The 11,320-nt window shown below is 35.8% G+C and overlaps 1 protein-coding gene across 1 annotated transcript in view; it reads left to right on the top strand.

Annotated features, from left to right (window-relative positions):
• Positions 1-1,827: 1,827 nt before the first annotated feature.
• The window catches only part of LOC102871874 (cylicin-2-like), a 9,823-nt gene continuing 330 nt past the window's right edge, over positions 1,828-11,320 (top strand). Inside the window, exons 1-5 of the mRNA XM_006886976.1 lie at positions 1,828-1,895; positions 7,718-7,758; positions 9,084-9,205; positions 10,311-10,530; positions 10,606-11,309. Of these exons, the coding sequence (XP_006887038.1) occupies positions 1,828-1,895; positions 7,718-7,758; positions 9,084-9,205; positions 10,311-10,530; positions 10,606-11,309 (1,155 nt within the window). The remainder of the gene's footprint in view (positions 1,896-7,717; positions 7,759-9,083; positions 9,206-10,310; positions 10,531-10,605; positions 11,310-11,320) is intronic.

Below are 11,320 nucleotides of genomic sequence, written 5' to 3' on the forward strand. Positions count from 1 at the left end.
ATGCAGCTTCAGCAGAGCTTTCTTAATATTTATATTTAAAATAAACCCCATTATTAAACTCTACATTGGATCTCTTGATTAGTTTCCAAAATACATGAAACCACTAGATAATGGAAAAAATATGTAAATATTGTAATATCTTCTGTTCTTTAAATTTGAGATTTGACCAAAGTTACTTTCAGTGAGAAAATAAATACAAGGAATATTAAAATCATTTTTTTGGAATTAGTATTTGAATATTTAGGGGGAAAGGAACAAATCATAAAATGGAAAAATTATAGTTCTTGAAAGATCTACTATTTCAGTATTATTTTTATGTTGTTGCTATCTTGTTAGCTGATATTGACTTGGCCTCTAATTTGGCAATCTACTGGATTACAGAGTAGGACTAATCCACAGTGGGTTCTTTGCTATAACTTGGTGGTTTAGTCTATAGGAAATTGTTCTGTTAACTCAAAGGTGCTCCCTTTCTGGAGATTATAATCTATCATGATTTAATGGGAGAGAAATCTTTTGCTATGTAGCCTATGAAAACTTGCCAAAAGGTGAGCTGTGAGTTAGCTCTGCTTCCTTGACAGTGAGAAAGAGAATATTTACATTACAATAGGTGTTTTCTTATGCAGAATTATTGGATAGATCTGGTCTACCTTAAGGTACAAAACTATATGCAAACTACTTGTTTCCCAGACTATTATGCTATTAAATCTTAGTAAACTTAAATCAAGAGTTCTCAAGCAGGATATTGCTGGCCTAGTGGCAAGAAGCTGAGCTGAAATCCTGAAAGGATTTGGTTTAAAGCCACCAGCTGTTTCACAGGAGCAGAATGAGCAATCTCCTCCGATGCAATTAACTGCCTCTGAAAACCTACCAGAAGGTCAGCTGTGGATCTGTTAAGACTCGATGGTATACAACAGCAACACATATCAATGTGATCATTGCCTTATTACAAAAAAACTGTATCACAATGGTAAAAAATATATTTTTTCATCATTTTATGGTGCAATTTTAGTATAATTCCCTCTTTTATTTTGTTACTGAAAAGCAAAGTATAATGACTCGAAGGCACATAACAACAAACAACAACAACAATAGTTTCCATGATTAATGACCTCACTGTATATTTGTGAAACATACACAGATATTTGACACGATAAGCAAGTGTATATACTGTGGTTCAAATAACAAATTCCAATTAATTTAATAGAGTTTGAGATGTAGAAAACAATTCTTCATGCTGTTTGTCTTTCTTTGGCCCTAATAATGACAGTACTTCAATTTTATATTTATATTTCTGTAACATGGATTCATCTTTGAGCTTACTTTTTCATTCTTCCCATTTAATCTTCTATAATGCCTTTGTCCCAGCCACACTTCAGCAACCTCACTTAAGAATTTGAACTTTATTTGCCATTGGAGTCCAACCTCAAATTCTCTAAGTCAACCTAGGCTTCTGATTTCTAATTTCAACTGAGAATAACAATTCTAAAGAAAATGAGATAGATTCTCACCAAGATTTGGTATCAAATGGGATATCCACAATTACGAACATTTACATTTCCTGTGCTGGCTTTCTCTTTTCATATCTCAATAGTTTACTTTATCTGCTTCAACTAAGTATTTCTTTATTATCTTGGTCAAAAAATGGTTTCTTAGTCTTGGCATTTTCACTCTAATGACAGTTTAAGCTATATGATTATTTTTATACTGTGATGCAGATTCTTGTTCATTATATGATATTTAGTAGTATTCCTGGCACCTAGCCACTAGACATCAATATCAACTTCTCATACACACAAGTACATTCACAAGCAACTTTTGATAACCAAAATGTCTAGAGATATTGACAAGTGTCTTTTGAGTGAAAGAGTAAACACCAAAATCAAACAAAATGCAAGGTAGAACCACTGTTTTAGAAAATATTAAAGAAAAATAGAAAATGTCACACATAGAACAATCTCTAGGCAAGTTGACCTCAACCTTCACTTTGTGACAGAGGTACCTAATTGGTGGGTAGTTTCTCTAGGAAGTCTAGGGGGGAGATCTCAGAAACCACAAGAAGAGTGGCTAATGGGGCCCCCAAGAAATCTCTGGGAAGTTTTAAGCTTCCTTCTTACCTTTTTTGTTCTGCAAATGAAATCTCCAAGTAGGCTATATGGTGATACTTATACTAATAGGTTGTCCTGGGATGATTCACTGAGTGAAGTATTACATTATTTAAAGCCCTTGACATTTGAATTCGTTGGATTTTGAACTCATACAAAGAGATATGCTACACTATAAAAGGTAGCGTAGAGGCAAGAAGCAGTGCTGAAATCCTGAAGGCATGCAGTTTGAGGCCACCAGCTGCTCTGCGGGAGAAGGATGGACAATCTCCTCCTATGTAATTAACTGTCTCTGAAAAGCTGCTGAAAGATCAACTATGGATCAGTTCAGACTTAAAAGCACAACAACAACATGCTATCAAAAATAAAGGTGGTCATACTTTGCAGTTAGATTAAAACCGAAAGAGAGAAAGGTAAATGTAATTACATGGTACAGTCACTATGTCAATCCATCTCATTGAGAATCTTCCTCTCCTTTGCTCACCTCTTACTTTCAAAGCATAATGTGTCTCTCCAAGGAATAATACATGCTCAAACTATGTGCCACCAAACTTTGAAATCTTTGCCTCCAAGGAGCATTCTGGCTGCACTTTTTCTAAGATATAACTGTGTGTTCTTTTGGCAGTCTATGGGCTATTCGGTACTCTTCTCCAAGACCAGAGCTCAAAGAAATAAATTCTTTTTCTTTCATCTTTACTCATTGTTCAGCACTCAGATATATAGAAAATGATGGAAAAGATTACAGTCTGAATCATGTGTTCCTTAGTCCTCAAGCTAACATCATTTCTCCTCAGTTATTTGGAAAAGTTCTTGACTTTCTCAATGTAATACTTTTCCTGATCTCTTAACTGCTGGTACCAAGGGTGTTGATTGAAGATCCAAGTAAAACAAAATCATTGAAATCAATATTTTCTCCATCTATCATGGTGCTGGTTATTGATCCAGTGGTGAGTATTGTTGTGTTCTTGATGTAGAGATAATCTATATTGAAGGCTATAGACTTTTATCTTCTACAGTAAGTTCTTTAAGTCCTACTCATTTTCACTAAACAAGGTTGTGTCATCTGCATAAAGCAGATTGTTGATGTTATTGTGTTTTGGTACCATCGAGTCAGAACTGATCCAGAGATAATCAATATATAATAAATGAATATTATTGTTCCCTTCCCCACCATGGAGTAGCTGGTGTATTGTAACAATGTGCCCTTAAGGATTGTAGTGCAATTGCTTACAATTAGGCCACAAGAGCTCCCAGGTGGTTGATCCTGGTGGCATAGTGGAAAGAAGCTGCACTGCAATCATGAAGACACATAGTTCGAAGCCACCAGCTGCTCCACAGGAGAAGGATGGGCAATCACCTTCAGTGTGATTTGTCTCTGAAAACCCACTGGACGGTTAGCTATGGAACGGTTCTGACTCTATGGTACAGTATTATGTGTGTATGTGTGTGTGTATGTGTATGATTGACACATGATTATATACTATATATCTTATATGTGATATGTATGCTTGATACATTATTTATATGTATATTAAATGCTTATAAAATTATTTTATCTACTTTGGTGGTGGTGAAGGTATTAATTTTAGTTGCTATTGAGTTGAATATGACTCATAGTGACTCCAAGAAGAAATGATCTGAATCCTGTTCTATCCTGCACGATCATCACACTTCCTCACACAAGAGCCCACTTCATAAGTCACCATGTCATTCATCTGGTCGAAGATCTTCCTCTTTTAAGGCAAATCTCCACCCTCCTGACATCACGTCCCTATCCCAGGAATAATTCCTTCAAGCAACATGCCCAAAATATGTGAGGTGAAGCCTTATAATTCTTGCCTCTAAGGAGTGCTTCAGCTACACCCTCACCTAGACTTACATGTTTGTTCTTTTGGCAGTCCATGAGATTTTCAGTGCTCTTCTCCAACACTACAGCTCAAAGGCACCAATTCTTCTTCTGTCATCCTTTTCATTGTCCAGTTCTCGGGTATATAGTAATTGATTGGAAAAATTATGGCCTGAATCAGACCCATCTTTGTCCCCAAACTGACATCATTACTCCTCAATAATTTGGAGAGGTCCCTAACTGCCGATTTTTGTAGTGAAATATGACTTTTAATTTCCTGGCTGCTGGTACAAAAAGTGTTAATTGTGGATCCACTAATATAAAGTTGTTGACAATTTCATCCTCTTCTCCATCCATCATTATTTTGGCCCAGTGGTATCTTTGTTTTCTTGACATTGAGATGCAACCATAACGAAAGCTGATCTTCTGCAACAAGTGCTGCAAGTCCTCCACACTTTCAGCAAGCAAGGTTGTGTCATCTTCATAACACAGGTTATTGATGAGGTTTTTTCCAGTCCTGATACCACATTCCTCTTCATAGAGTCCAGGTTCGCATACAGATTAAATATATGTGGGGAGAGAATACAACCTTGACACATTCCATTCTTAATTATAAAGCATGCAATGTTTGCCTACTCTGTTCACACAACACCCTCATGTTCCAGGTATAGGTTTCACATGAGCACAACTTAATCACTATTTGTTATAATCCACACAGTCAAATGTCTTTGTATAGTCAATAAAGCACAAATAGACATTCTTTGCGTATTCTTTACTTTTAGCCAGAATTCATCTGTCATCAGCAGTGATATTCCTGGTGCCGTGGCCTCTTCTAAATCCTGCTTGAACTTATGGCAGTTTTCTATTTATGTATTGTGCTAACCATTTTATAATGATCATCAGGAGTATTTTGCTTGCATGTGACAGTAATGATATAGTTCGATAGTTTCCACATTCAGTCGGATCATCTTTCTTGGGAATGGGAACAGATATGGAACTCTTCCACCCACTGACCAGACAGCTGTCCTCCAAATTTCTTGACATAGACCGGTGAGTGCATCAAAGGCTGCATCTGTTAATTGAAACAACTCAATTGGATTCCCATGAATTCCTGGGGTCTTATTTTTTGCCAATGCCTTCAATGCAGCTTCCACTTCCTCCTTCATTACCATTGACTCCTGTTCATATTGTACTTCCTGAAAAAAAATCTACTTTGTTACTTACCTCTTCTAAACTCAGCTTGTATTTTCTGGTAGTTCTCTGTCAATGTACTGTTCAAGTTTTTCTGGGTAATCTTCAGCAGGATTTTGCTAGTGTGTGATATTAGTGGTATTTTTCCAATAATTCCTACACTCTGTTCGGTCACCTTTTTTTGGAATAGGTATAATATGGATCATTAAAATAAAAATTAAATGAAATAAATTTAACTATGTACATCAAAATTGGTGAAATATAAAAAGAAAATGAGAGTATACTTCAAATCTGAAAGTTATTTTCTTAAAGAATAAAATAAGATAGTATCTGTATGAGTATATTTATTAGAAGATACAATCCATTTTATATTGACAGTTTTTCTCAAATAAATTTATGATTTTATACGAGTCCAGTGAAATTTCAGGAATACTTTTTCTTTAGAAACTTATATATTATTTCTTACAGTTATATAATATCAGTCTAGATACAAAGGTGTACCTAATCCAGGCCATGGTCTTCTTGTTACTTGTTATGCTTCAGAGAGTTGGAAAATGACTAAGGATGACACAAGAAGGCCTTTGAGCTGTGGTGCTGGAGAAGAGTCTTGAACATACCATGGACTGCCAAGAGAACAAACCGTTTGTCTTGGAGAGTGTGAAACCTAATCTTTCCTTGGAGGCTAGGATTTTGAAGCCCCTCCTCACTTACATTGAGCACGTCTCCAGGAGAGATCGGTCCTTGTATTGGGTGACAGGGAGGAAAATGTCAATAAATGAATGAACAAAAACTCATCCTTTATGTAAATTTTCACTGAAGTCATGATTTAAAAATACAAAAAATAGGGGTTGTTCTTGTTTAAAAATGTAAAAACTAGAAGTTAGATTATAATAATTTCCTTTGTGAGATTAACATATTCATATAGTATTGTTACTGTTGTTATGTTGTTAGGTGCCATCAAGTTGAGTACACCTCATAGCAACCCTATGGACAAAAGATCTGAACTTAGTCCTGTCCTGTGTTATTCTGACACTTCCTGACACACAAGTGCCTATTGCAGCAGACACCTTGTCAATCCATCTGGCTGAGGGTCTTCCTCTCCTTTGTCAAGCTTCCATCCTTCCCAACATCATGTCCTTCTCCTTTCCTTCTCTCAAAAATAACACCTCCTAGCAATATGTCCAAAGTATGTTAGGTGAAGCCACATCATTCTTGCCTCCAAAAAAGCACTCAGGCTGCACCCTTTCTAAAGCATAGCTATTTGTTTCTTGGCTGTCCATTGGATGTTCAGTGCTCTTCTCCAACACCACAGCTCAAAGACATCAATTCTATCTCTGTCATCCTTATTCATTGCCCGGGTATCGAATGCATAGCCAGTAATTGGAGACCATAGCCTGAATCAGATGCATCTTAGTCCTCAAACTGACATCACTACTCTTCAAAAATTTGAAAAGGTCCCTAACTGCAGATCTTCCCATTGTAATGTATCTCCTTATTTCCTGACCGTTCATATCAAGGGTATTACTTATGGATCCATGCAAGATGAAGCTATTAACAGTTTCAATCTCCTCTCCATCCATCATGACATAGCCTATTGGTCCAGTGGTAAGAAACTTTGTTTTCTTGAGACACAACCATACGGAATGTTGCTTTTCTTGATCTTCTGCAACAAGTGCTTCAAATCCCCCTCACTTTCAGCAAGGAAGGTGTGTAATCTGAATAACAGAGGTTATTGATGATCATCCCTCCAATCCTGATATCACACTCCTCTTCATAGAGCCTAGTTTCTCAGATAATTTGCTCAGCATATAGATTGAACAGGTATGGAGACATAATACATCTCTGACACACTCCCTTCCCAATTCCAAACCATGCAGTGCTCCCCCGCTCCATTCACACAACAGCCTCCTGGTCCAGATACAGGTTCCTCATGAGCACAATCAAGTGCTTTGAGATTCCCATTCTTCTCATATTCATATAGTATTAACACAGTTGTAAACATCCTAGCTGAAAATAATTTGCAACATAGATTTATTTGTTGAGCCTTCTTGCTGCTGTTGTGGGTTGTTCCCTGTTGAAATATAATTAAATTCAAATTCTATGACATTACTTGATGCACGTTGACTTATTTACACATATACATACTTTAATACACGTATATGCCATGTAAACACTTGGGTTTTATAAGATTTTTATCTTTTACGGATTTTATTTTGTGTGGTTTTCCATGAATATGTAACTGATCAATTTAAATTGTGAGATAATTTAGAACATGCAATGAGAACAGTGAACTCATTGATAGTTTTAAAAATATAATTTCTAATCTAAAAGTGAAAAGGAAGGTTATCATGGGTCTGTATTTATGTTTTAGGCCACTATGTTTAAGTTCAGGATATGTTTTAGAAAACACACTTTCCCATCTCTACTTTCCTAAAAAGGAAGCTGACTTAAATAATAATGAAGATCTGAGAATACAAACTGTTTCTCAATATGATTTTGACACAAACAAAATCATGAAAATATTTAATGAATTAGTTTTGTACCACATCACTAAAGTCTTTACTTTTTGTTTCCTTAGCCGAAAAGTAAATTTTGGATCATATAATAATTACATTCCAGGTAAGAATTATATTTTAGGTTTCAATACTTATTTTAAAAATTTATGTGATTACTTTAAAGAGTTATAGATTAGTTTACAGTCTTTCACTTACAACAGTAATTGTCATGACATATTAAAAGTTGAACAATGTGTAACGAGGAACCTTCATCATGGGCTTGAGGCAACACTGTGCAAACATATTGTTTAGGAACATGAAGTTAAACATATTTGCATTTGAAATATCAAAGCAATCAGATTTTTTTAAAATTAAAAAGTAGCATATTGTTGTATTTGTAAATTATTTTCAAAATTGGCTTTCTATCCAATGTGTTAGCCCTGGTTGGGGCATGATCTCCTGCTATGTTAATTGTGACATATGGACTTACAAATCATCAACAGCTATGGGACCAATATAAGATAGTGCTTTCCGCACTGTGAAGATGGTGGTGGAGAGAAGGTGAAAAGACTGTGGCAAAGTGTATCCTAAGATACCCTTTGAGATAAAGCTTGCTGGTCTAATTGAGGAAACCAGATATTTATTTGTGCTGCTGAGCTGAACTTAGACTTCAGCTTGTTAACTGAGAAGCTATCTGAACTAATTGAAGAATCAATCTTTGATAATCCTTGTTGGGACAGCTGGAATAAACATGAACTTGCATGGGTGATAATCTTTGCCTCTCCCATTCCCCAATCTATTTTCCTAACAAACCCCACAACTGTGAATAAGGTATTTGAGTCCATTTGCAATGAATATCAGACCCAAATGCAGGTAGAAATATGGACAAGAGCATGTGGGATAGCATGCCTGACCATGTAGTTATTTGTTTAATATTATGCTCTGGTGGTCTAGTGGCAAGAAGCTGCGCTGCGATCTCAAAGGCACAAGTCACCAGCTGCTCTATGGGAAAAGGATGAACAATCTCCTCGCATGCAATGAACTGTGTCTGAAAATCTGCTGGAGTGTTAGCTATGGATTGATTTCAATTCTATGGTACACAAAAATAACAATGGATGATATTGATGGGGGAAGTTCCCCTTTATGAAGCAAGTAGAAGACTCAGCCACCCAACATTACATCTGCATATTTCACTTTCTACTATAAATTCACAGTGATTCTTTAGATATTTATTTGTAAAACTGCTACAAATAGAAATAATGTCATTTACTTTCTCATATTGATAGCAGAGATTTAAAAGATTAGCAAACAAATTTGGTAGTAGTGAATCATTTGTTGATGCTTTTACATGACGATGAATTTTTTATGTGACTTTATACATCAAACTTAATTTCTAATGTAACTTTAATTACCTACTTCAAAGAACATATTTTTCCTTTATTATTTTAGTCAGTGAACTAAGTAAGAAATCATGGAATCAGCAATATTTTTCCCTGCAATTTCCAAAACCACCACGGCCAGGACAAAAAAAGAGATCAAAACCTTCTCAATTAGAAGAGAATACAATTCCTGTAAGTATTAAAACATCATAAGCAAACCAACTTAAAAGAAAATAAACTTAAAAACCAAAATGAAATCATACCATTTCAATTAAGAACTTTGTAAAATTATGTGTGTGGACATGCACAGATATACACATAATCAAACATACAAATAAAAAAAAAAGTTGATATCTTCCTACTTCAGTATTGAAATGGGGATAGTGCAGATGAGAAAGCGGATTTCATATTTTAGGTAAAGTTTGGCAACTTAGTGAGTTGTGTTGATAACCAAAATGCTGTGGATCTCTGGCAGTTTGAATCAACCTGTGGGTCTTTTTCCACAGGAGAAAGAGGGACAGTGTACCCCTTTTACAATTAATAACCTCAGAGAAATATGATAGTCACTATGTTTTCAAACTAACTTGATCAGTGGCAGTGAGTTTTTGAGTTTTAATGAATGCAGTTTAAATAGGTACATGCGGTTACTGATGTTGACAGTGATATTAAAGACTATTTAAAATCTACTATGCTAGAAAAAGACAATACCTTGGAAAGAGATGTCATGCTAAAAAGTTGGAGGGAGGGGCAACAAAAGAAAGACCCACCCCCTCTCCACCCCCGAAGAGATGGATTGACAAAGTGACTTCAAAGATCCTTCTTCTTTGAAGCTTTCTTGGAGTCCTGACTTGGACTTTCTTTGTGCTTTCTCTGCCCACATCTCTATCCTTCTTTGGAGCTTTATCTTTTTCTGTAACCTTTCTTTATACTCTCTTTTTCACTCTCATTGTCTATATCTATGCCCTTGACTTCCTTTGCTTCCTTTTAATCCTTTATGGAAGAGTTATTATTATTTTTTTTCAATAGCCTTTTCCTCTCCAGATCCCTTAGCTGTATCCTTGACTTTCTTTGACTTTCTTTTCTCTGTCACTGACTTCTTTAAAATTGTGCTATATGTCATCATTAGTCCAATTAAGATATAGGAAAACAAACCAGAAGCAAAAATAAAATGTACAATTTCCCTACTTATAAAATAATATTTATTTTATGATTAAGTTAAAATGTATTTGATATCTCATAAGGAATATTTTGTAACTCATAAACAAGGTGTTTATCATTATTCAAAACAATGTTTCAGACATATGATGAAGAAAAATTAAGAGGACAACAAAGACGACCATTATGGATGCACCGATCCTTAATGACAATTTCCGAGAGACCCTCTGTTTACTTAGCTGCCAGGAGGCAGCCATACTCCCGACCAACTTCTACTCCAAAGGACAAAGTGGAATCCACAGCTGTAAAGAAGTCAGCTCTGAAGAAGGGTAAAGATGTGGGCAGTGAAAGTGAAAAAGAAAGTTTAAGGAGAGATTCCAAGAAAGCTCCACAGAAGCTTTCCAGAAAGGCTTCAATAAAGGAAAAGAGTTCTTCAGCTACAGACACTGAAAGTGAAAAGGGGGATGTAAAGAAAGATGCCAAAAAAGACAAAACAGATTCAAAGAGGGTCAAGGACTCAGCACCAAGTAAAAAAGAAGATGTAAAGAAAGATGCTAAGAAGGACAAAAAAGATTTAAAAAAGGGCATGGGTACAAGTACAGATACTGAAAGTGAAAAAGGAGATTCAAAACAAGATGCCAAGAAAGAAAAGAAAGATTCAAAGAAAGATAAGGATTCAACCATAGCACTGGAAACTAGCAAAGGAGATAAAAAGAAGGAGAAGGATGTAAAAGATGAAAAAAAGCCTGGTAAAGAAGGTAGTCAACCAGAGGACATTAGCAAGAAAGATGCAAAGAAAGGTGGTAAAAAAGAAAAGAAAGATGAGAAGAAACCTAGTGAGGTAACTAGTGAGGGAAAGCTCTCCTCAAAAGATTCCAAAGGAGATACTGAAACAGAATCAATGGATGCAAAGAAGGACGCAAAGAAGGATGAAAAGAAGGATGGAAAGAAGGATGCAAAGAAGGATGGAAAGAAGGACGCAAAGAAGGATGGAAAGAAAGATGCAAAGAAGGATGAAAAGAAGGACGCAAAGGCAGAAAAGGATGCAAAAAAGGATGAGAAGAAGGACTCCAAGAAGGATGAGAAGAAGGACGCCAAGAAGGATGAGAAGAAGGACGCCAAGAAGGATGAGAAGAAGGACGCCAAGAAGGA

The sequence above is a fragment of the Elephantulus edwardii genome, unplaced genomic scaffold (assembly GCF_000299155.1).
Source record: "Elephantulus edwardii isolate Elephantulus edwardi_28Jun2011 unplaced genomic scaffold, EleEdw1.0 scaffold00052, whole genome shotgun sequence".
Classification (NCBI taxonomy): Eukaryota; Metazoa; Chordata; class Mammalia; order Macroscelidea; family Macroscelididae; genus Elephantulus; species Elephantulus edwardii.